We start from the raw sequence: 27280 nt of genomic DNA, 5'->3' as shown, positions 1-27280 counted from the left end.
CCACAAAAAGCACAGTATTATGGACATTACATTTTTGTATTAAATACATTTATTTCATCATATATGACAGTCTAAGGTGCAAATGTGTATAAATAACCCTCCTAACATGTTCTGTAGCATCAATCACATACTTTAGAAATAAAAAATCATCACTGTAAACGTGTATATTAAAAAGAAACACCAAACTGCAGATCTATGTTGATCATTTACTTCATATCAGTAGAAAATTATATAAAAATGTTCTTCAAAATCGTGAATTAAAGGCAAATATCTGGACAAACTGACTAATTTCATCATTTTGCTTTGCTCTGATGTGTCAGTTGATGAGGGAGGGGAGAACGCAGAGTATCTCAATCCTATTGGCTAATCCCCTTGTCCATCAACCGTATCTCTCCTCTGATTGGCTGATCCTCGCAAAGCCTCGGAAGTGTCATTTTTGGACTTGAGCAAAACTTCGGCATATCTCGCAGTGGTGTGGCGGCGAGCTGATTCACAACTTTGGGGAAGAAATGGCCACAAGAAACCAGTAAAACAGGTAAGATTAAACTTTTATCCCCACGGATGAGTGTAGAGATTTAAAGTCAGATTTTTGATAGTTGTTTTTTTTGTGGTAGTTTGTTAAAAAGGGTGTTGTGTTTGTTTTTTCGAGCATGATCCGAGTTTCATTGTCTTTTTGGACGCGAGCTGGCTTCAACTTTCCTCCAGACTTGTTATTGAAACAACAACAAAGTACTCAAAAAGTGTGTTTACACTCTGCCACATAACTTGGGAAGGGTTCCTTTCATATTTATCATATTTGGTGCATTTTTGTATCATAAACATCAACTTTACGCATCTGATTCATCTCCTACACAGTTATTAGGCGTGAACCAGCTACAAATGTTACAATGTATTTGATATTAATGATAATATTGAAACAAATGTAAGGCCGAATTTGCTTAAATACATTAAACTTCAAGGAAAACACTTAATTTCCTTAATAAGGTGTGTATAAGTTGACTGGAAGGAAGGGGAATTTAAAAATGTGGCTTTTATTAAAGGAGTCTGGGGGTAGTTTTCCAAATATGCCAGATTACTTCAGATTATAAGGTTTTAATCTACTTTTCTACCTGTTTTCTGCATGCAAACACTGAAATATGTGCCATTAAGCATCTTTAGATAACAAATGATGTATTTAACACACTACTGGGTCAGCTCAGTGATGGTGGGCGGAGGGTTAAGTCGATGAAAATAACTCAACAAAATAAGGAAGTTGTTGTTAGCAAGTGGAGACATGTCTGTTGTCTCCTGCTGCAGTCTCTTCTTGTCTGCTCTAATAATAATGATAATGTGCATGTGCACCCGAGTGCCTCTCATAACTCCCATGTTAGTCAGAACATGTGCTGCATGCCTGAAGGAGATGCCTGCAGCCTCTTTTCAGGGAGGGTGACAGTTGTGAAGATGACACCCAGAGGAATTTTAGAGTTGCACAATTAAAAACAAGCAGAAGTTGTGTTCTGGTGACTTTAATCAGATGTTTTTGAGGTGTAAGGATCCTTTGACAGGTTTGGAATGTGGTTAAATTCTGTAAAAACATAATGATGAATCTCTGTGGCACATATTTCTGACAGTGACAAAGACTTGTGAAAGAAAGCAGGACAGTGGGACATCCCTCCATGACCTAAATACTTTCAAAAACACTGCTGTGGAATAAATCTACGCTCGGCTGCACGTTTAACATAAAAACACTGGAGGAATAAAGACATCAGGACGCGGTTATGTAGTTTCCAACCCACATTCACTTCATAGCCAAGAGATTTTTGGTGTTATATGAAAACCGGCCTGCCTGGCTAAGTGCCCGGCTTTCACTTTAACTCTTTTATATTTTTTTATTTGGAGAGGGTGAGGGATTATACAGCAGGATTAGAGCGATAGAGAGAGATAGAGAGGGCCAGTGCCCCCTTTTAAAGGACAGACGCTGTGTTGTGATGGTTGCAGAAAGAAAAGAGATGCTTAAAGAGAAACAGAGGAGGAGGAGGAGGAGGAGGAGGAGGAGGAAGAAGAGGGGTATGTTGTTTATGACGTTGGCTGCATGCCTGCATAATTCTGTTTTAATGATGCATTAATGAGTGCATAAATACATACACTGGAGGGTGATGACAGATCAGTGTAGGAATACAACTTTGAGGTACGTTTAAAGTAGGGATAGACCGATTATCGGCAGGGCCAATTATCGGCGCCGATATTCGGCATTTTGACGTATATCGGCATCAGATTTTTTTAAAAATCAGACGGCCGATGATTTCAAACTGGGTTATTTTGGCTCAAAATTCACTGACTCACGTGGCAGATATGACGCTGTCTGCAGAAACCTTAGCCTAGCTTGTGTTCCATTTCTCCCTGCAGTTTCTTCATTACAGGGAACGAGCTGAGCAGCATCCATTGTGGCCGCTACAATTACATGTGACTTAAAACTCATACAACCCCACTTCAAAAACACTGAAATACCCCCATGAAATAAAGATAAGTGTAAGATTAACATTTCAGTTATATTCACATTTTGGAAAATTTTATTTACTGTAGAAAACTTTTGGGAGCGATTTATTTATTTAAGTTATAACTTTATAAGACATGCTGCTGAGCATGGGAGCTCCCTGCACTTTGTGTTAGAATTTTAAAACAAAGATGTCTATTGTCTAAGATAAAAAAAAAACTTTAAAATGATGCAAATCTGAAAATCTGTTTAATAAACATATGCTTAAAGGCATTTAAACAAAGTGTTGGAAGTTGTATTATTCAAAATTTTGACACCAATATTTTCCCTTTTACTGCAAATGAATATCGGCTCCAAATATCGGTTATTGGCCTCCTTGACTACTAATAATCGGTATCAGCCCTGAAAAAAACACATCGGTCTATCTCTAGTTTAAACACCACTTTGCTCCTCATACTCGTCCTTCTCTGATGTCCAGTGCATCCGTAGTCTGTAAATAATGGATGTAGTATCCATGTCGTCAATCATCTGTTTCTGAAGCGCTGTTTTGAGGGCCAATCGGCGGAGGCAGCCATATTGGAAATCTTGAACTCAACATAACTGCTGTTGAGTGAGTGTGATGTAAAGAGGCGGGCTTTGAGCCTCCTAGCCAGCAGCTACAGTGTTCCCGCCTGTCAATCAAGTCAGCTGTGCCTCTCGTAATGGAAAACTTGTAATCTTAATATCTTCAAAATTGCAGCGTTATGAAAAATTCACCCCCCGTACAGTGTGTGCCGATCAAGAAATGAGCTATCCAGACTGCACTCGTTTTTTGTCCCAGGCTGTAAACATGTTTATTTCTGCTGTAAAGATCGTCTTTTTTGAATTGGTGTGTATGTGGTTTTCGGTACTTCCAGAGCCAGCCTCAAGTGGACACTCGATGAACTGCAGTTTTTAGCACTTAGACCAGAGGTTGCTGCTTGAGTGCATCCTCCACCTTTTCTCTCACCTCAGCATTAAAAACAAATCTGTGATTTTCCTTTCCCTCTTCTTGGTCTTAAAAGAGACTCAAGCATCTGTTAACTCCTCCTCACTGCTGCCCGACATCCAGCTGTCACCTTCTTCTTCTGCCATGTCACATGACCCTCATTGATGCTATTAGCGCCACCACAGGGTGTCATGTAGTAGTAACACAGCGAGTGGAACTGGCAGGGAAGAGCTGTATTTTTTTTTAAATCAAAGTATCACACAAGTCAGAGTGACGATGCCAAGCGGCAACCTCCGGTCAGCACACGCTGTAAGGGGTTGAATTTTTTGAAATGTTTCTAATTACCAGTTTTTGCCCAAATAAGGACGTGACTGACTTGACTGACAGGCGGGAACATAAAGCTGTTGGCTAGGAGGCTCAAACCCCGCCTCTTTACCTCACACTAAGCTTGGTTGAGTTCAGCATTTCCAATATGGCTCCCGCCTATGATTGGCTTCAAAACAGCGCTCAGGAACAGATGGGTGACGTCATGGATACCACGTCCATTATTTACACGTGTCTATGAGTGGGTAGTGCTGTTGCCTCACAGCAAGAAGGTTCCTGGTTCGAGTCCCCAGTTACTGTGTGGGGCACACCAGGTTCATTGGTCACTCTTAATTGCCCGTAGGTGTGAGTGTGTGCGAATGGTTGTCTATCTCTCCATGTTCTCCCTGTGATTGGATGGCGACCTGTCCAGGGTGTACCCTGCCTTCCGCGCAAAGCCAGCTGGGATAGGCACCAGCCCCCCGTTACCCCGAACAGGATGAGCGGTCAAGATAAATTATGGATATTTGGTCCAGCTTTCATTTTATAGGTGCCTTTCAAAGGTGTCACCAGAGTCCACTGATCTTAAACCCAGTGAGTCCCAAAGCATCAGAGCTACATCTGTAAATGCACTCTCTCTCTCTTAAGCCTGGAAAGTGCTGAACAACCCACAAACCCTGATAGGAGGACCTCAGAGTCCGGCTGAGTCTAGCTCTTTGATACAGGCAGGTGCAGGTGAATCATGCGTTGGATTCTGACGTTTATTGGAAGGTACAAACAGGATTGGTGGGATATGAGACCTTTTGGAGGATTTGGTTGGAAGTCTGAGGGATGCTTTACTGAGACAAGTGAAGTGCACACTCGCAGGATGTTATCTGGGAAATAAACTTTAATCATGACGCATGTTTTAAGCTGTTATCAGCGCCTGCTGTACAAGAGTGTGTGCAGCGTTTCAAACAGGGATGGTAACTTGCCTGTTATGAGCCTGTGATATCTGTTAAAGTGAAGGTGAAGGAGTTTTATCTCAAACTGAGTTAATTAATCAGTGAACACGATACGTCTGACGCCAAGTGATGACACTGTTCAAACTGTAAGTATCAGAAGCATGGGGCCACTGGGGACTTCCTCTTTAGAGGCTGTAAAGGAAACGTGGCCAACCGCAGAGAGTTTGTGTCAGAACTTCGACTGATTTCACTTATAAAGAGGTTCGATTCACATGCAGCAAGATGTTGCAGAAATTTTGCACTGAAGTTTTTCATGTCAGAGCACGGTCACAGGATTATTATTCATTAATGCACTGTAGCGTGTGCTGTTTGTGCAGGGAGGGATGCATGTTGTGTTTTCAGGTCAGTTTGAGGTGATTCAAAGAATTGAAGTTGTTTTGTTATGAGACTTGTTGGCGGGTCTATACCTGGTTGCAGGATGGTAGGAAGTGGTTTCTTGTTGTTGCCACACATCCTCTGCAGGAGAAAACACTGCATGCATACACATCTTTCACTTTACGAGGTGGTGATAAATGTTCAAGAAGTAGTTTTCATACGGCATTAATTCAATTTAAGAAATTATCAAACAAACATACACTACCAATCAAAAATGTGGACACACCTTCTCATTCAATGTTTTTTATTTATTCTAATTATTTTCAACATTGTAGTTTAATACTGACAGTGGTGTATAAAGTACTTGAAAGCCCTACTTTAGTGAAAGTAATGGTATCTAACTTGAAATCTACTCAGGTAAAAGTGAAAGTCACCCAATAAAAAAAGCACTTGAGGAAAAGTCTTAAAGTAGCTCAAATTAAATGTACTTAAAAGCCCTGTGAGGAGTTTTGAACTGGCTGAGAAACAGACTGAAAATGATACTGATGCCTCTTTATAACCTTCAATAGCAAACAAGTCCATCAGCAGCAACACTTACACCTTCTCTGTTGTCATTTTTAATGCCTGAAACCGCCCTGGGGGGGGGTAGGTGTCAGACCAGATGATGGACATCTTGCTTCAGAAACAGCCTTTATTTCTCAGTTTTCATGGAAAATAATCACATTGCCTGATAAAGTTGACTGTTGAACACAACAGGATGAGTCTTTTGTTGAAAACACTACTTTTGCATGTTTAGGGCAAGAGATAAGAGGTATCACTTTGTCCACAAGGGGGGCGCCAGAACCGATACAAAACAAAAGTTCCTCACAGCACCTTTAAGTATCAAATGTAAAAGTACAAAGAAACAAAACAGCTAGAAATAGTTCTTTCTCTCACACGCTTTATTAAGTTTAATTGTCCCTCCCTCCTTCATCTCCCTTCTCCTCTTGCTCCCTCTCTCTCTCTCTCTCCTTCCCTCCATCCTTCTCCTCGTGCTCCCTCCTTTTCTCCCCCTGCTCCCTCACTTCCTTAAATAAAGTCCACAAATTTGCAGTTCATCTTCAGCAGAAGTTGGTTTTTCAAACTTGTGAGAGTTCAGTCGTGCTCTTCTTGGGCTGAAGACAAGTCCTGCAATGCTAAATATTCATTCACAGGCTGCAGAGGCAGGTAGAGCTGTGTTCAGCTTCACAGACAACTTGCAGACAGCAGGGAACGATTTCAGTATTGACAATATTGTATATATGGTATCCAAACTTGTTACTGCTCTGCTTGATTTTAGAGCGCCAGTTATTCGCACTAGAACACGCACAGTCCTGATAATCCACACATCATGAGAAAATTATATTCACATTTTATTTTATAGCATGTAACGACGGTGACAATATAAATGAAGCGGAGTAAAAGTGAAAGTTGCAAAAAATATAGAAACTCAAGTAAAGTATAGATACTCCCAAAACCTACTTATAGAAGCTTAGTCCTGTACTAAAGCTGCCGGTGTGTTTTGATTACTCCCGGGTATGACTTGGCTGACGCGTTGTACTGTTATATGTTTGTCCATACAATACCATTCACTGTAGTTGTTGAAATAACTGGTCTTAGGCGTAACTTTGGTTTGCAGCACCATACAATCAATTTATTGCATCACCGTACGAACAGTTAGACAGCGTCCACAAGTTTCTCCTTCATTGCACGAACAAACATTTTAGACGCGGTTCTCCATGCCGCCTGCCGACGCAGCGTCACAGCATCCAATGTAACAGCGTGACAACGTAACAGCGTGACAAGGCAACAACGTGACAACGTGATAACTTGCTGGGGTACCAGTAGAATCTATGAAAGATTTTGAATTGTACTAATCTTATTCTGATGTCTCTAGACACCTGTTTGGTAATCCCAATAATTTTATCCCACTCGTCATCTTTAAACGTGGTCCCCAGGTCCCTTTCCCACAGTATTTTCAGCACGGTGATGGTTTTGTAACCAGATTTGTTTATGAGCATAGAGTAATAGTGGGAAGCCCCATGTCCTGTCTCTGCAATACGCTGAATCTCCTTAATGAGGTCCAAGCCCTGGGGGGTATGTGTAGAGTTGAACGTACTGACAAGAAGGTGCCTCAGTTGAAGATATCTCCAGAATTGGTTATTCGCTAAATTGAACGGCTCAACCAGATTTGCAAATGATTTAAGGACACCTTCCTCATACGGGTCACCTATAGCATGAATACCCTTGTTCACCCACTCTTTCCATATGACTGGAGATTTGCCGACAAGGAGCTTGGGGTTATCCCATATACCAGAAGAGAGACTTAAGTATGGGTTTATCTGGAATATACGAGACACTTTTTTCCAGATTCCCTGTAGATGAGAGATGATGGTGTGGGTTCGGGCATGTGGCGGCATTTTGGCAGATATAAATAATAATGGGGGGAGGGATGTACAGACTGACCGTTCCATTGCATGCCAAGGGGGAGCTCTGTGTTTCCAAACTTTTGATTGGCTTCATTCTTCATGAAATGTGAAATCCTGTAGTGTATAAGAGCAAGTGAAATGACCGAATTTCCCCCCAGGATAAATAAAGTGTCTCTGATTCTGAACCTGCTGCATGGTAAGATCACCTGCCTGACTTCTAGAGAAAGAAACCAACATGTTATTTAATTGTTTTATTGAACACATTATGAAGAATGACATCATGAATTGCTTTAAACCAGGGCTCAACATAGACTCACAAATTCAAAGATATAACATCAAAAGCATTCACAGCAAAACAGATCACTAAAGTTTGAGTTAATTGCACCGTATAATAAAAATATGAATCTAAATATTGCTTCCTCTTGTTTGGTTGAGGTTTTAGTGTTATGGTCATGCTTTCATACCAAAGCTGGGCTTCTGTTTGATCCTTGATTCAGTAAAAGATGAAGAACAGCTGATCGACAGAAGTTTGGTTACAATGTTACAATGTCATTTAGCAGACGCTATTATCCAAAACGACGTACATACGAGAACAAGAACAACACAAGCAAAGATCTAGACAAGAGGAAACAAGATCAGTATGGGTGACAAAGGGCTTCAAGTCAATTTGGGTGCAGGTACTGCCAAGCAGTGTAAAGGCAATGCACAAAAATAAGTAAGGATTTTTTTTTTTTCCCGAAATAAGGAACATCTACAATGAAGCAACCAAACAATTTAAGACCTTCCATTATTATCATCAACAATTAACATCACCACAATAATGACCAAAGTACCAAGTGCTGGGTCACTCAAGAGCTGAACACAGATTCCCAGAGTAAAGCAGGACAGTGTGAGTCAATCGTAGCTGGAAGACATGATCTGCCACTGGAGACAACAGTGGAGAACAGTCTAGCTAAGTGCATAGTGCTTCCTAAAGAGCTGGGTCTTTAGCTGTCTTTTGAAAGTAGAGAGGGACTCTGCAGATCGAATGGAGTTGGCCAATTCATTCCACCATTTAGGGACATCAGAAGAGAAGAGTCCAGCTAGTGATTTTGAGGCCTTGTGTTCTGGAAGCACTAGGCGCTTTTCAGAGGCTGAGCGTAGCGGGCGAGAAGGGCAGTAGACCTGGATGAGGGGTTCCAGGTAAACTGGAGCAGTTTTGGTGACTGCTTTGTAAGTCATGATTAGAGTTTTGTATCTGATGCGAGCTGCAACTGGAAGCCAGTGTAGTGAGATGAGCAGGGGAGTGACATGAGCTGTCTTAGGCTGGTTGAAGACCAGACGTGCTGCTGCGTTCTGGATCATTTGCAGAGGTTTGACTGTGCATGCAGGGAGGCCTGCCAGTAGAGAGTTGCAGTAGTCAATGCGTAACATTACAAGAGCTTGAACCAGGAGCTGTGTTGCGTGTTCTGTCAGGTAGGGTCTAATCCTCTTGATGTTATAGAGGGAAAAACGGCAGGACCGAGAAATCGAGGCAACATGAACCTTGAAGGTTAGCTGGTCATCGATCATGACACCCAGATGGTTGCAGGCCTGGTTGAAAAATATCACGTCACCGAACCTCCGCCTCCTCTTCAGGCGTGCAGAAGGTTTTATCTGTTGAGGTTTTGAGATGTCTGCTCTGAGATAGAGATGAATGAATTTAGATTTTGAAATGCCCGCAGTGATATAATCACATTTTGAAACAGCAGAAACCACAGGATAGTCTTAGTTACAGTTTAAAATAAAGTTTGAAATAAAAATGAATCAGGATGTGATCTCATGTGTTAACATTTTACTGTGTTAGTGTGTATGTTTTGTAAATATCCGTGTCTCTCCTGTGTGTGTGTTTGCGTCAGGGGGCGGGAGGATGTCTGTGGAGGTGGACTTGTTGCTGCAGGAGGCGAAGGAGAGCATCGAGGCGGCGCAGAACTACCGCAGTGAACTCCAGCAGCGCCTGAATGGTCTGAACCAGGCCCGCAAACAGGTACCAACGTCTGTCCGCACCTTCTACACACACAGGTTCTCATAATACACCCACGAGGACTGGGAGAGAGGCAGCATCCATTCTCACCTCTATCTCTTTCTCTTTACTGAACGAGGCCGAGGTGACGTGAGGTGTGTTGCCCCCTGACCCTGCAGAGTCCCAGGAGAGTGTATTCTCTCTCTCCCTCTGTCTGCTATCTCTTCCTTCCTCCTGCCGTCTAGATTTGACCCTCCAGCTGCTCACAGTAAACAATGCTGCTATTTCCTGTCGCTAATATCAACAGCGAGAACGAGTCGGAGCAGAGATGAAGGCAGAAAGAGAGAAAGAGAGGGAGCAGACTGAATTCAGCTCGTTATAGATGACACACGGTGAAAGTAAAGTCGTGCAGTTTTGATTCCACTTTATTGTAACTTCACAGCATGCAGAGAAAAAGAGAAAGGGAAACGCAGACTGGGTTCTGACCTGAGGAGCTAAAAGCAGCAAGTCAGAGGTTATTTATGAAGCACATTTAAGAGAAGTGCAGCAGACAGAAGTGGAGGGTTAAGTCAAGACTCATGTGCCTGTATTTAGAGAGTGTTTATAAAGAACAGTTGTTATAATAATACTCTTTATTTATATAGCAGTTTTAAAAACAGGGTTACAAAGTGCTTTACAAGAAAGAAACTAAAAGACAAATAAAAGGAAATAAAACAATGTTGGGTGAATTAAAAACCACAAAAGATATAATTTTAAAGGTGACATATCACGCTTTTTTCTTCAATATATATTGGTCTAAGAGGTCCCCAAAACATGTCTTTAAAGTTTATGCCCAAAAAAACACTTTGAAATCAGATTTTGGCATGCCTGAAAAACCCTCTTCTTCAGCCCTCCTCAGAACAGGCTGTTTTCTCTCTGACCACGCCCCCTCAGGAAGTGGATGTGCCCTCGGCTCTCCAGCACGTTGATCTAATGTTAACATATTGGCTGCTCACAGATCGCGTTACAGCGCGAAAGTTAAGAATCTGTTGAAGTTCTTGCACAGAACAGGAGTGTACTCAAGAATATGAGAACTAATCTAAGGGTTTGATTCATCGACCTGAGGAAGGCAGCAATACGCCGTTGTTGCGTCTAGCCTGAAGAATCCCAAGAAGAAGATTGCGTTACTTCAACCCTCTGAATTTGATCCAGAATCTGATCCTGACGGAGAGGCGCCTGCAGCAGGACCTTTCTGAACCATTGGTCACAGATTTAGTGTTTCTTGTTGTTTTATTTATCAGTATGTAGACGTGTGTCTTGGTACACAGTTACTAACATGTAGCTATGTGGCTATGCTAACTAGCGCTAGCACTTTTCCATGACAAATAAAAATCATCCACTAGATCTTCAAATCTGCAGACGTGGGGAGTAAAACCGACCTCTACCAGAAAGGCAGCAGGACCTTTCTGAACCATTGGTCACAGATTTAGTGTTTCTTGTTGTTTTATTTGTCAGTATGTCGACGTGTGTCTTGGTAAACAGCTATGACATGTAGCTATGTGGCTATGCTAACTAGCGCTAGCACTTTTCCATGACAAATAAAAATCGTCCACTAGATGTTCAAATCTGCAGACGTGGGGAGTAAAACCGACCTTTGTGTTTATTAAGACAGCCTAGCAACAACTAGCATGCCTCCCTCCTGAGCTTCCTTGTTAGCACACGTTTGCAGGTAATGAAAAACAGAGGAGGGGTTGAGTTGTATTTTATACAGTCTATGGGCTGAACAAGCTTCGAGCTCTGACTTCCTGTTACAGACCGGATGGCGTTGTGACGTATGAAAAACACTGAAAGCTGAAACGGCTCGTTTCACACACATTTACAGAAAGGTGGAGAAATCAGAACAGGGGCAGAATGGATTTTTTTTCATTTGCAGGGGGTTTGTAGACATGCCAGGGACACATATTTCCGGTAGAGAACCATTAAAAAGTCGATTTTGCATGATATGTCACCTTTAAAACATTCAAAAAATCTGAAATATGAATATGTAAATATAGAAAATTAAATGATTACATCCTGTCAGTGATATGGCCTGGAATAGAGTAAAAACTTAAAGATTAAAACACTCTTAGGTGACATCTCCTGCCAAAGCACATTGATAAAAATGTGTTTTTAAAGAGGTGGAAGTTGCCAATCTGATCTCCTCGGGGAGGTTGTTCCAGTGGGTCGGGGCTCTGACAGAAGAGGTCCAGTCACCTTTGAGTACGACCGGGCACATATGAGTTGAGGAGATCAGAAATGTATCCAGGCGCAAGTCCAGAGCGTCTTTAAAAGTCAACAATAAATGTATCGGGAGCCGATGGATTGGTAGACGTCACAGGAAGGGGATGTACAGACACTAGGGATAGTACTGCACAGTACTGCACAGCTACAGAACATATAGAGGCATGCAGGTTGTTCAAAACACTCTGCAGATGCATCGTCAAACAGAGCGAGGCTCATGTGGATTTTCTGCAACAAGAGAACTGAACTAAGACAAGATTCAGACTCGGAGAGTTCAGTTTGCTGCCTTCTTGTCTTCTCATGTCCACACGGTAGGATGTCAGAGACTTCAAGAAGGAAACATGGCATTCATACTGATGTGAAATTACAGTAGTGGAAAGTGATGAAGAATCTTTGCTCAAGTAAAAGTAGGAATACGTGTGTAGAGGAGAGTAAAGGGAATGATTTAACTACTTTATTGAAGTATATAAAGATGTATACCGTCTGAAACGTCCTCACAGTGTAAAGGTAAACACTGACTTATTCTCCAATTCTCAGGATGATTGTTAAACACCTTAAAACCCAAACAAACATCACAATCAGATTATTAATGAGGGCTGAAGTATGTGAGAGCTGACTCACGTCCAAGAGTAGAGACCTGTTCTATTAAAACTCCAATAAAACCACCAAAGAGATGTTTTTAAAGTCTGTAGTCGTGCTCTCTGACTTCAGTTACACCAAGAGATGAAATATAACTTTCAAAAAGTCTCTCTCTCTCTCTCTGACACACACGTCATCCTGTGTGTGTGTGTGTGTCTGTCTGTCCCCCCTCCGCCTTGTCCCAGCTGTTTCATCACATTATCTCTCTGCATCGAGTCTGGGGCGAGCTTTCTTTCCCACAGCCGGGATGGCTCAGCCCCAGATTGGAGGAATACAGGAAACACACACACACACACAAACACACACGCAAATACACGAGAGGGGAGACAGCAGAACATGTGAATTTGAAAATTCAGACAATCCTATCGCTGCTGCATCGAGTCGTCCTCCAAACACTCGCCTGGTTTCAGATCAGCTCCTCTCGAGTTTGACGCTCGTTGAATAATGTCTGCTCGTATTTTTAGATCGCCTGTTTTCCCTCGGATACGAAAATATTGATCGCCGGTCGTCTGTGTGGCACTGATAATCGTCAGGAAGTGATGCGTCAGGTGCCTCTGGTGGAAAACACACACACACACACACACACACACACACACACACACACACACACACACACACACACACACACGTACGTGAAGTCCAGTGTGTATTCTGGCATAGGCCCCGGGTGTGTGTGTGTGTGTGTGTGTTTCCACTCTCATAGTCATGCTGAGATAAAGTCACGCTTTATCAGTGCAACAGTTGTCAATCAGCCTTCCGTTTCCTGATATCTCTGCATCGCTCTTTCTGTACACTCATTGTGAAATGTGTGTGTGTGTATGTGTGTGTGTGTTCTGCAAAGAGGAACTGAAACATGACCTCTCTGTAGAGAGAAACCAGCAAGCTTCTTTACGAGCTGCTTGTCTCATAGTGTGTGTGAGCTCTGTGTAGAGGTGCATTTCAACCAAGAGTTCCGGGGTCTTTTAGCCCCCAGAACTACTTTACCTGGAATTAAAAGGTTCCTGTGCTCCCATTGTCGTCTGCCTTTCGTCCGGGTAGACCAATAGAGGGCAGTAAAACAAAGACAAAGGCCATTCATCACAGATGACACCATAGAAGCAGACGGACAGGCAGGTATCATTATTAGCAACACAACAGTTAGCCTGTTAGCATGAAGAGACTCAGCTGGCGCTGTTTTAGATGGTGCTATATTTCATCACAGATGGATTCAATGAATCAACACGTGAGAGGAGATAAGCGCGAGTAGGAAAGACGTTTCAACACGGCTTTAAAATCCTTTTGAACTCAAAAAGCTGTGGAAGAGATCGCCCGGTGTTTTGGTTTAAACAGCAACCCTGTTAACTGGAGACTCTCAGCCGGATGCATCCCTCATAAACGTCTTTAGACGATCATTAAATATCTGATGAGGATATTTTGAAATCTTAATAAAAACTAAACTAGTTTGCATTCCCAGGAACTCCCTCTGTGTTTCAACAGCTGTGTAAACTCCACAAACACTGACACGTTCAGCTGAAGGTCTCCAGTTTACAGGGTCACTTTTAAAACTGTAACACCTGGAGAGACGCATTCACGGTGGGCTGAGAGAAGACTACTGTTACAAGCTGCTAAATCAAGAGAATCACAGCTTCTTCTTTTGAAAAGTACACACACATACAAAAAAAGATAGAACAAATAAAAACTAATGAAAGAAAGAGAAATCAAGTGAATCACAGATGTGTGTGATGTTATTGTGGACGGCGGGCGGAATAAAAACACTGCGGTTAATCTACCAATCAGACACGTTCAGCATTGCAGGCCCTGCCCCCTGAAAGTCCCGGGACCTTTGAAAAGTACTACCCCCCTAGCAGGGGCTTTTAAGGGGGGAGATTATCTACCCCTGAACTAAATTTAGACCCTGGGTCCACCAGTCGAAACGCACATAGTTCAGGGGTAAAGTTCCTCCGGTTGAAAACAGCTTATTATTATGGTGGTAGCTGCAGTTGGAATGTTACCTGTGTTGGACTGGAAGCCAGGCCCATCCCTCAGGATGTTTTTTACTCCTTTTTTTTCTAGTATTTCCAGTTAGCCTTTACCTTGGGCCATCTCATGTGATAATGAGCGCTCTCAACTCAGGGCCGTTTGGTCGTCAGGGGCCAAAAACCCCTTTTTTGAAAAATGCTCCTGGCATGATAATGTAAATCAAGAAAATAAGGTGTTAAAATTTCATTCTTTGATATCCAAGTATGAAATTTGGCATAGAGTTTCCTGACACATAGAGGAAAGTGGCAAAGTAAGAATCTGAGGCTTGCTGATTTTAGATTTTAAAACATCATACACAAAATACAGTACAAGAGTATAAAAGTAGCATCTGTTGGATGAAATCTCATATGATATGGTCACTTTTGAGCGCTATATGGTCAATGTCACGGTGTCATTCGTGTTTAAAAAACTGCCCGACTTTGTAAGCTTCAATTTGAGCTCCTGATGACCTCTGTATCTTAAATATTACACTTCCTGTAGACATACTGTAAATACTTCACCAAACCCCAAGTCAGAGAGAACTGAATTTTCAGTTTCCTGCATTCCAGATGGATTCCTGACGTTCTGAACTCTTCTTTCTCCGTGCCGTAGAGCTCTACTGTCGATGTTGCCGTTAAAAATAGTCCCAACAGTTGCACTTCTTCTTTTACTTTCAGTGAAAAGCATCTGTTTCTGAAATCCAGGGTGCATTTCTCTTCTTTTAAATCAAACTACGTGTCTTGAATTGCAAGAAAAAGTATTTCCTAATCAAGATTTTGGCGTCCTACAATAAAACAACCATCCTCTACTGCAGAATGAACATCTAAATGTGTGATCTGCTGCTTATCAAATCAAGTGCTTCCTTAAAGTGGGGTTGTATGAGGTTAGTGCATTACTCACAGGGGATGCTGGTCAGCTCGGGCCCTTAGTGGAGATGCTTTGCTTTCACTTTCTGGAAGATGTTGTGCTGCTGGGAGCATCCTGCTGCAGCAGCCTGTGCAGAAATCAACGGCATCTTTCAGTTTTGGTCCAGAGAGAGTCTCAGAGTCAAACACAACACAGGAAGAAACGTCTGCAGCACGAGCCAAGAGGAAGTCCCTTTGCATGGATCAATGTTCATTGTTTGAAAGACTTTGAGATTCAGGAGCAATTATATGAAGCTTAAATAGATCCTCAAGGAGACGCCTTAAGAATAGTTAAGTCTTCACAGGATGCAAAGAGTTAAAAGCTTTATTAAGGCATCAAAACAGATTGGACATGTGTCAAAATCGTCCACTCCTTAAAGAAAACACATCAATACAAGTCTAAGAAGACACTTTTTTCTGTTGCTGTTTTTGTACAGGCTGTAAAAGTTTTAAAATGCTTAAGAGTGACGTGTTTGAGTCCATCCTCTCTCTGTGTGTTCTTCAGGTCCGGGGCAGCTCAGGTCAGGCCCGCGAGACCCTCCGGCGGCACTTCACGGAGCTGCAGGCGGCTGCAGGACGGCTGCTGACGGAGCGGCTGAACGCCCTCTTGGCTGAGGTGGACGCCATCGAGGCGCAGAGCGTAAAACCGCTCGATGACTGCCAGAGCCTCATCGAGCACGGGGTGGGCCAGGCCGACGACCTGCTCAGAGAGGGTCAGTCAGACCTTAAAGAATATAATGAGCTCTCTTTTGGACTTGTTTGCCTCTGAGTAGTCGGTCACAAACAGAGTTTTAAATGCTTCTCTTGTTTGTGTGTCTCAGGGGAAGCAGCTCTGCGGTGTGGTCTCGGGGAGAAGGAGGATCAGCTGGGCAGTTTCACCAAGAAGGCCATGCACATCCAGCTGGACAGGTAGGACAGAGAGGCTTAGTACTAAAGGTGTTTTTTGACCAAAGAAGCTTTACCTTGGAACTACATGCATTTCGACCAGAGGGCCCAGGGACTAAATTTAGTTCAGGGCCCAGGGGTAGATAATCTCCCCCCTTAAAAGCCCCTGCTTGGGGGGTAGTTCTTTTCAAAGGTCCTGGGACTTTTGGGGGGCAGGGCCTGCAATGCTGAACGTCTCTGATTGGTAGATTATCTGCTGTGTTTTTATTCTGCCCGCCGTCCACATTAACATCACACGCATCTGTGATTCACTTGATTTCTCTGTCTTTCATTAGTTTTTATTTGTTCTATCTTTTTTGTATGTGTGTGTACTTTTCAAAAGAAGAAGCTGTGATTCTCTTGATTTAGCAGCTTGTAACAGTAGTCTTCTCTCAGCCCACCATGAATGCGTCTCTCCCGGTGTTACAGTTTTAAAAGTGACCCTGTAAACTGGAGACCTTCAGCTGAACGTGTCAGTGTTTGTGGAGTTTACACAGCTGTTGAAACACAGAGGGAGTTCCTGGGAATGCAAACTAGTTTAGTTTTTATTAAGATTTCAAAATATCCTCGTCAGATATTTAATGATCGTCTAAAGACGTATATGAGGGATACATCCGTCTGAGAGTCTCCAGTTAACAGGGTCGCTGTTTAAACCAAAACACCGGGCGATCTCTGCCACGGCTTTTTGAGTTCAAAAGGATTTTAAAGGCGTGTTGAAACGTCTTTGCTACTCCCGCTTATCTCCTCTTACGTGTTGATTCAGTGAATCCATCTGTGATGAAATATAGCACCATCTAAAACAGCGCCAGCTGAGTCTCTTCATGCTAACAGGCTAACTGTTGTGTTGCTCATAATGATACCTGCCTGTCCGTTTGCTTCTATGGTGTCATCTGTGATGAATGGCCTTCGTCTTTGTTTTACTGCCCTCTACTGGTCTGGTGGTGTAGCGCATTTACTTTATTTTCTCCATACATCACTGGTCTGATTTGCACAATCTACCCGGGACTTCAGTCTGCGGTCGAAACGCAGACCACAAAGGGGATACAGGAACCTTTTAGTTCCGGGTAAAGCAGTTCTGGGGCTAAAATACTCTTGGCTGAAATGCACCTTAATTGACTATCACAAAAGAACATCTGTAACGTGGGTCAGGCTTCAAACGATCTCAAGACGGGAATAACAGATGATTTATCTGCTAGTTTAATGAATAAAATGCATGTTTAGACCTTTTTTATCAACACCAGAGTGATCTAAATTAATATGTTGACACGTCTCTCACATGTTCTGTGTTTTATTTCTCCCAGTCTCCCCGAGGTTCCAGCGCTGGTGGACGTGCCGTGTGTCTCGGCCCAGCTGGACGACTCCCTGCTGGGTCTGCTGAGAGAGCGCGTGTCCCGGCACGGCTCCGTCTCCTCGCACCCGCCCGCTCAGATCGACGAGCTGCAGGAGAGGCCGGGAAGCATCCTGGTGCGCTGGTGCAAGGTCAGCAAAAGATGTGATGATGTAGTCGACAAATTCAGAGTTGCATATTTAAAAACCTGTGAGCCCTTCTTCGTCTGTTTTGTAGAATATATCCTGTTGTGTGTTTCTCAGGTGGACGAGGACTTTGCAGCTGCAGATTATCGGCTGCAGTACCGGCGGTCCGGCAGCGGGGGGAGCCAGTACGAGGATGCCTACATCGGTCGAGACTGTGAGTTCCTGGTTCTCCACTTGGACCCTAACACGGATTATCTATTCAGGGTCTGCGCCCGCGGGGAGGGTCGCACCGAGTGGAGCCCCTGGAGTGTCCCGCAGACCGGATACACCACACTCACACCGCACGGTAGGAGGAGACTCCGCCCACCTGTAGATGAAGTATCTACATCAGAAGAAAGCTGACGGATATTGGGAGATTTTTTAAAGATTAGGGGTTGGAACTGCTTGGGGGACTTAAGACAAGACACAATAAGAATCAGGATAGCGATCAGGATAGCGATCAGGTTAGGACAGGGATATATTGCAGCATCGATATGTGGTCCCACCTCTGTGTAAAATCACTCCAACAACAGTAACGTGTTTGTGTTCTGTTCTCCGCTCCTGCAGAGTGGAGTCCGGGTACTGAGGGCTACATCCTGAGCAGCAGGAGAAACATCGCTCTGCGGAATGACTCCTCCCAGTCGCGCTGCCCCGCCCTCTACTCAAATGCACCCACCTACTTCTGCGGCCAGACCCTCACCTTCAAGTACGTGCACATAAACACTGACCCGAGCATATACCTGAAGACTTTTGCCTTCAAATTAAACTCCTGTTGAATATTTCATACCTATAAATGTTAGATTGTGGGAGAGCTTCTACAGCTTATGCAAAATATTCCACTCAGTACTAAATCTGGTGGCTTTGAGCAGCTTCTTCTTTGGGGTTTGTATCATCATGAAATACCTGGAAATGTTTTAAAGGAATGATTCCCAGGATGTTTTGGAAAATCATGGGAATTAGCTTCAAGTGCATCTGTTGCAAGGAGTGTTAGCATCCTACAGGTGTGCCAGCTTTAGGGGTTTCCAAACTTTTCAGCCCTCTATCCCCAAAATAAAGATGCCAAAGACTCCAGACCCCCTCTGTCCCTCCAAGTGATTAAATGTTGCTTCATACTTCTTTCAGCTGGTCTGCAGAAAATTAACCTACATGCTCATGTGGCTGTTTCCTGTGCTTTTGTTTATTAACTGTTGAATAGCCCTAACTGTAGGAGTCATTTGGTAACAAAAGAAAATTTTATTTGCAAATGTAACTGATAATTTTGTGGATACTCTAGATAATGGATATAATATGTAATTTAAGACTACTCAAATTAAAAAACAAAACATTTTGGAAGAAATCTTGGGACCCCCCTTCCTTAGTGTCCTGTGACCCTGAGAATTGAAGCCAATGCGGAAGTGTTAAAAACTGCAGTTCCTCGAGTGTCCACTTGAGGCTGGCTCCGGAAGTACCGGAAACCACATACACACCAATTCAAAGAAGCTGATCTTTACAGCAGAAATAAACATGTTTACAGCCTGGCTCAAAAAACAAGTGTAGTCTGGATAGCTCATTTCTCGATTGGCACACACTGTATGAGGGTTAAATTTTTCATAATGCGGCAATTTCGAAGATATTAAAATTACGAGTTTTCCATTAAGAGAGGCACAGCTGACTTGATTGACAGGCAGGAACACTGCAGCTGTTGGCTAGGAGGCGCAAAGCCCGCCTCTTTACGTCACAATTGCTCGTCAGAATTTATGTTAAGCTCAACATTTCCAATATGGCTGCCACCGATTGGCCTCAGAACAGCGCTTCAGAAACAGATGGGTGACATCAGGGGTACTACGTCCATTATTTATACAGTCTTTGGTCCCGACCATAGACTGTATAAAATATGGACGTAGTATCCGTGACGTCACCCATCTGTTTCTGAGAGCTGTTTTGAAGCAAATCTATGGCGGCAGCCATATTGGAAATGCGGGACTCAACAAGGCAGAGTGTGATGTAGTGTGAGCCTCCTAGCCAATAGCTATGTGTTCCCGACCGGGAGTCACGTCAGTCATGTCCTTATTTGGGCAAAACTGGTAATCTTAATATCTTCTGAACCGTCACGTTAGAAAAAAATTCACCCCCCGCACAGTGTGTGCCATTAGATAGATTAGCTTCGTAGAGCCAAGCCGTTTTTTGAACCAGGCTGTAAACATGTTTATTAATCCTGCAAAGATCGTCTTTTTCCCATTTATGTCAATGTGGTTTCCAATGTTTCTGCAGCCAGCCTCAAGGGGATTTTCGATGTATTGCAGTTTATATCACTTCCGCATGGGCTTCATCGTTTGAGACCGGAGGTTGCCGCTTGGTCTCGACCCACACTTTGGGAACCCTTGACTTGAAATAAATGATTATCTTGTATCAGATCAAACAGCTCATCATTAAACAGCTTATGGAATATAAACTGTGGTACATTTTGTCATTAGTTATTCTTATTATTCATGCATACAGATGTTTTAGAGAATGTGCAGTCATGAAAATTTGCCTTAAAGACATGAAAAGTCCTAGAAGATAATTTCAATCAGGAGCGACACGATTTGAATATTAAGGTTATTTATTACAACTGAATGAATGATGAAACTTGACAGAAATAAGGACTCTATGGGGATAATGTGAGCGTAGGATGCATGAATTTGCCGGCTGAAGAAATCCCCCTAGAGTCCAGACTCTGGTAGTGCTGGTTGATGATCCTAGGAATTGAAGACTTGCAGAGACCAGGTTGAGACGGGGGGGTGGGGGGGGTGGAGAGGTGCGCACCATCAATGCAAGAAGGAACTAGCAGGAGAGAGAGACAAATTTAAAAAGACAGCAGATAGTTGATAGGCTGACGATAAGGGCGTACCACTGAGCTATTGGATGACAGCCGCCGCTGATTAACCAATGACAGCTCCGGAACGTGCAGCTGGAAGCGGGTGAGCTATTGAACGAGGGAGAGGAAAGTTAAATAACTGCTGTGATTGCTTTATAGGCTTCCTGTCTGAACTTTCGCTAGAGCTACATTTGCACAATCGTGAACAAACCCTGTCTTTTCCAATCGACACCTACAGTTATCTTGGGAGCATTTTCTGTGAAACTGTACCAAGAATTTGAACCCAAAAGCAGGACTCACAGGGCAGGCGATAGTTCAAAGTCTGTTTAGTTGGAAACAAGTTGGGTACACAAGCAGGCAGTCTAAAAGGCAGAGGTATCCAAAAATGGTGGTCAAAAACACTGCTGGAACTCTGACACAAGGTAGAAGTCAAACTGGCACAGAAGGAAGGGGAGAGAGAGCTTAAGTACACACTGGGAGTGCAGTTAATGAGACACAGGTGCAACACGTTGAGGTAATCAGGAGAGCGGGAAACCCCGGGTGAGCAGGAATTCAACGGATTAGAAACAAGAGACAAGATTAAGTAACAAAAGGACAAGAATCATGAGGAGAGACAGATAAGATAACTGAACCTTTAGATGTGACATGTTGGTCTCATATTAAACGTGTCTTTATGCATGTTTGTGTGTGTGTGCATGTAGGATCTCTGCAGCAGGTCCCATCGACCGGAGGGACAGCCTGGGAGTGTGTGTGGACAGCAGGAGGGAGGCGGAGTCATTGCAGAGAGACCAGGCCGTCTGTATTTCCACCAATGGTACGCTGACACACACACACACACACACACACACACACACACACACACACACACACACACACACACACACAGGGTCACTTTTTGAAAATTATTTACGTGTGATGTCAGACACATTTTGTGATTTATAAATGTCAACACGTCATGATATTATCGGATATTTACACTGTTCATATTTAAAGGTGACATATCATGCAAAATCGAATTTTTAATGGTTCTCTACCTGAAATATGTTTCCCTGGCATGTCTACAAAACCCCCGAAAATGGAAAAAAAAACATTCTGCCCCTGTTCTGATTTCTCCACCTTTCTGTAAATGTGTGCTGAAACCAGCCGTTTCAGTTTTCAGTGTTTTTCATACGTCACAACCATCCGGTCTGTAACAGGAAGTCAGAGCTCGGAGCTTGTTCAGCCCATAGACTGTATAAAATACAACTCAACCCCTCCTCTGTTTTTCATTACCTGCACACATGTGTGCTAACAAGGAGCTTAGGAGGGAGGCATGCTAGTTGTAGGCTGTCTTAATAAACACAAAGGTCGGTTTTACTCCCCACGTCTGCAGATTTGAAGATCTAGTGGATGATTTTTATTTATCATGGAAAAGTGCTAGCGCTAGTTAGCATAGTCACATAGCTACATGTTCGTAGCTGTAGCCGTGTACCAAGACACACGTCGACATACTGATAAATAAAACAACAAGAAACACTAAATCTGTGACCAATGGTTCAGAAAGGTCCTGCTGCAGGCGCCTCTCCGTCAGGATCAGATTCTGGATCAGATTCAGAGGCTTGAAGTAACGCGGGTCTGTGAGCAGCCGTGTATATTCAGCCAACATGTAAACATTAGATCAACGTGCTGGAGAGCCGAGTCCACATCCACTTCCTGAGGGGGCGTGGTCAGAGAGCTCATTCTCATTTAAAGGTTCAAACCAAGCGGCAACCTCCGGTCTAAAAATATGAGTCAATGCGGAAGTGTTAAAAGCTGCAGCTTATCGAGGATCCGCTTTAGGCTGGCTCCGGAAGTACCAGAAGTCACATACACATGAATGGGGAAAAGACGATCTTTGCAGCATTAATAAACATGTTTACAGCCTGGTACAGAAGATGAGTGTAGTCTGAATAGCTCATTTCTCGATGTCCTCTCACTGTGAGGGGGGAGAATTTTTTCTAACGCGGCAATTTCGAAGATATTGGGATTACTAGTCTTCCAATGAGAGGCACAGCTGCCTGCAGGAACACTGCAGCTGTTGGCTAGAAGGCTCAAAGCCCGCCTCTTTACGTCACACTGGCTCGACAGAAGCAATATGGCTGCCGCTGCTGATTGGCTTCAAAACAGCGTTAAGAAACAGATGGGTGACGTCACGGATACTACGTCCATATTTTATACAGTCTATGGCACAGACACAGAAAACAGTCTGTTCTGAACAGGGCTGAAAAAGAGGGGTTTACAGGCAGACCAAAATCTGATTTTAAAGTGTTTTTATGAGCAATAAACTTTAAAGGCATGTTTTTGGGACCTCTTATACCAATATGTTTTGATCAAAAAGAGCATAATATGTCACCTTTAACAAAAGCTGCTTTGACTAGGACAGCTGTATCACCCTTCGTTATGGACTAGTTGTATCTAATAGCCTTGAGCATGTGCAGTCATGTTGTACTGAATGTATATGAAGAAGAAAGCTGGTTTGTAGCATGCAGCTCTGCAAAGGTTGTTTGATTGCAGAAGTTTTATGAGGAAGGAAATGTGTGCAGCATGTTTGTTTGACCTAAAGGTCTCACCCACAGAGTTTTTAGTAACACTGAATATAAACAGAGATGTTTGTGTACACGAAAGAGACAGAGACACTTTAAATAGACTTTATTATCTTCCTCTGTTTTCAATCTGAGGTACAGAAATGAACACAGGAAGAAAATCCTGCAGAAACTGAGTTATCTCTGCAAGAGTGAGCAACTCAGTTTAAAGTTCTGTTGTGACTTTGTGCAGGTGCCGTTTTCGTCAACGGTAAAGAGATGACCAACCAGCTGCCGGCCGTCACCGTGGGCTCGTCCGTGACCTTCGACATGGAGGTGGTGAACCTCTTCCCGATCAGCAACAACAACCTGAGCGAGGGCGGAAACTTCAAGCTGAGGGTGACCATCGGCTCGGGGAACAGGGAGGTGGTGTTCGACTGGCTGGTGGACCAGGCGGTGGACTGCCTCTTCTTCGGCTGCTCCTTCGTCCACTGCGGCTGGAAAGTGCTCGTGTTTTGAAGCCGAGGATGGAAGTGCTGGAGTTCGGAGGGCGCTCGCACAGGCTCTGTTTTTTCTTCTTCTGTTGTTTCTACTTGCATATCCAGAAAAAAGGAACATTTCTCCCAGGAGCCTTGAGACGGACTGTGATGGCCTTGATGTTTTAGGGAATAGCTTGTTTTTGTCTCTGAGATAGATCCTAGTTTTAAAGAGCACAATGTTTTCTTTAACCAGCTAAAGCATTTAAATCCTTCATTTCACCACCACCAAACTCCATTCACAGAAACAGCAATTTTACTTATTCAAACACAGGAGTTGCTGCTCTACCTACTGTGTGTTTTGTGCACTATATCAGACAAGAATGAAACAATCTGCTGGAGTAGTTCCTAAACTTTTGGTACCTGTTACTCGTTACGACATCAAGATATGCAAAAGTAGAGCCCGGATTTAAAAGAACCTTCTAGACGGCATCATCCCTCGTTTCACCACCACCAAACTACATTCACAAAAACAGCAATTTTACTTATCAAATCATGGGAGTTGCTGCTCTACCTACTGTGTGTTTTGTGCACTATATCAGATGAGAATGAAGCAATCTGCTGGAGTAGTTCCTAAACTGTTGGTACCTTTAACTCGTTAATACGCCAAGATATGCAAAAAGTAGAGCCCAGATTTTAAAGATCTTCTAGACGGCAACATAATCCTTCGTTACAAATATATCTGATGCTTGTTTTTGCCTTTCTAAGGGCTCAATTTGTCACTTTAGGATCCAGACTTTATTTGTAAAAAGTTAGATCCTTACTTGAGCCAGAAGAAACTGTAAATTGCTCTTTTCGGTGCCACCAAACCTCATGTGCAAAATCAGTGATTTTGCACATGAGGAGTTGCTTGTTTACTGTTTTCTTGATCCATATGTTTCTTTCTGATATCCTGTGACTAAACAGCAAGCTCGGATCCACTTGAATATGTTAAAATAAAAATTTAGACCCCAAAATCTGTCAAACAAATATACCAAGGTTTAAACTTTTGAACTTTTCCTTTATTCACCCTTTATTTTTCCTGTAACCTGACTCAGCTAACACCTTCTTTTTCTTCTGAGCGTCTACATTTAAGGGCTGAAGCTTGAAGCCTCTGTAGGGGGACAGTCTGATTATTGATCCTGAAGTTTCCAGAGTCTTCCTGCGCCTGCTTTTGAGGCTGTCCGTTGTTTACAGATTTGTTTCTTTTTGTTCTGTTGGTTTGAGGTCGGCTGCAACGTCTAAATAGAAGAAAACACAGCCTGACGTGACACCCAGGGTTCAGTCTGCTACACCTTAGTCTTTTTAAAATCTAAACAGAAACCATTCACTGTGAAAGCCACGCCCTGTTTTGTCTTTGTCTTCGTTTATACAAATTTAAAGAGACAGTGACGCAAAAAAACACAACCCAGCCTGTGTTTTTTTTTCTGCTGCGTGCATCTTTGGAACTCATTTCTCAGATCTTAAGAGAAACAGAACCAAGAACATGAAATGAGAAACTTCAGCTGATCCAGATTCCTGTCACCTTCAAATTCATCACGCTGTTACTTAGATCATGTTTATTCATTTGCTTTGACAATCCTAACAGTATTTAGAAAAGCTGCCGTTTCAGTTTACGGATGAGAGTTTGAATGTTTGAGTGATATTTATAAATCTTTAATTTGCTGTTCAGCCTCGTTTGGTTCAGTTTGAACGTCTGATTTATCAATTCTGTGACTCCTTCTGTGGTTTTTGTTAAAAAAAAAAGTTTAAAACTGTTTTTTTTTTACATGAAACAAGAAAATTAAAGCCTCTATGTGGTGGAACTGGAGCTTCAGATCACCTCAGAAATCTCTTAGGGACCATTATTGAGTTTTAATAACAACATTTCGACCGACTGTAGACCGTTTTCATGATCCACTGACTGTAACACATTTCAGAGATACTGTAGAAACTTCTTCATCCGACAAACTTCTCTCCTTCATTCGTCTGACTGAGCGTCTTCAGGGACTGATCTGAGGTCAGTGCGACTCTGGAGAGACCAGTCCAGTTGATGGTACAGATTTCCTGAAACCAGTGAACACAACATGGCTGTCTTTTTTTTTTTTTTTTTTTTTGAGCCACAAGGAGGCGAAAGACTGAACATCATGGAGCAAACAGTGACACCTGCTGGTCAAACTTATGAACTGAATCCGATCTTGATGCTGTCTTCCGTTGTAGTTTGATCAATAAATAAAGTTTTTAACTGATTACTCGTTGACACAGTTTGTGACATAATACAGCCTTGTTTGGAGTGGTCACATGACCTCATTTTTGGGGGCCGGGGCTCATTAATGTGGGTCGTCCTAGATAGCTAGCTGTACAAAATAATGCTATTTAATTAGCTGAATGAAGAACAGGATTTATTCCCACACTGAAAAAACTTTTTCAGCACATTACATGTTCAAGGTTTGCATTACCTCAGATTAGAATGTTTCATAGCTGTTAATCTGAGATATTTGGTGCCCTCTGGTGGCCATAGTGAGGAACTGCACTTCTGGGACATTATTTTCAAATAAAGCAGAGATCATTTTAGTGTTTTGCTTCATACTTAAGTAGCAATCATGCAGATATTAGTGCTCATGATTTAATTTTGTTAAAACACCAGTGCCAAAATACACCTGTAGTTACAGCTTACTGCCATAGGGGGCAGTGAAGAGAACATCTTTAAGATTGTTACATTTACACACTTTTTAAAGATAAACAAAGATGTTTACTGCTAGTACTATCAATATATAGCTCATTCAAACTGCATCAATGTTTTTAAAGTAAATAAAAAAGATTTTGTCAGATGTGTAGTTACACACTCTGACCAGAAGAGGGCGCATATCACGAGTTAAGTAGCACTAAATACATCTAACAAAAAGTTTCAAGGCAGATAAAACAGCACACTTTTATAATGATCACTTTTACTGCAGTTACAACCAATGCAATGTTCTGCTTGTTTATTTAAAAAATCACTGAGATATAAAATTATCAGAATTATTGCTCAAAAAATAACAAAAATGCAAAATTTTAACTGTGATTGACCAACTCGGTCGAGGCATGATGGCTGTCTAACGTGTCTGGTTCTGCCTGAGGTTTCTGCCTGTTAAAAGGAAGTTTTTCCTCGCCACTGTAACTAGATAAATACTGCGATGTGCAATGCTCATGGTGGATTAAGGTGGGGTCAGACTGAGTCTTACCCTGTCTTGAAGTTGGGTCTCTGTTCATAATTTGACATAGTGTGGTCTAAACCTCCTATGTTTGTAAAAACATCTTGAGATAACGTTTGTTGTGATTTGGAGCTATAGAAATAAAGATTGATTGATTGATTGATTGATTGATTGATTGATTGATTGATTTAAAATATTTCTACAATGGAGCATTAAGGCCACATTTAATTAAAATAATCATAAACTATGAGAGTAAATTTATAATATTCGTATAAAAAAGTCATATTATGAGAATAAAATTCTTAGTATTACAAGAGTGAAACCTTGACTGAAGTATTATTTGGGAAGGCGCTCCATGTGCTTCATTATAACATAGGCAGTGAGCTTCTCTTCTGATAACCCCCTCCAAAATAACCATAAAGGCTCCCATTAACACTTTGATCTCGTAATATTACAACTTTTATTCTCACAATAACAAAACCATGCTTT

The 27280-nt window shown here is 42.5% G+C and overlaps 1 protein-coding gene across 1 annotated transcript; it reads left to right on the top strand.

Moving 5' to 3' along the window:
• Positions 1–437: 437 nt before the first annotated feature.
• On the top strand, positions 438–25849 carry crlf3 (cytokine receptor-like factor 3). The gene is made up of 9 exons (XM_034711512.1): positions 438–535; positions 9387–9514; positions 15797–16004; positions 16113–16200; positions 17517–17694; positions 17806–18034; positions 18295–18433; positions 21265–21377; positions 23357–25849. Exons 2-9 carry the CDS (start codon positions 9398–9400, stop codon positions 23620–23622), a joined length of 1338 nt encoding a protein of 445 aa, XP_034567403.1. The 5' UTR covers positions 438–535; positions 9387–9397; the 3' UTR covers positions 23623–25849.
• Positions 25850–27280: the final 1431 nt, after the last annotated feature.

This window comes from Notolabrus celidotus, chromosome 20 (genome assembly GCF_009762535.1).
Source record: "Notolabrus celidotus isolate fNotCel1 chromosome 20, fNotCel1.pri, whole genome shotgun sequence".
Lineage (NCBI taxonomy): Eukaryota > Metazoa > Chordata > Actinopteri > Labriformes > Labridae > Notolabrus > Notolabrus celidotus.
The sequence above is the reverse complement of the archived record's forward strand: the minus strand, read 5'-3'. Positions and strand labels throughout refer to the sequence as shown.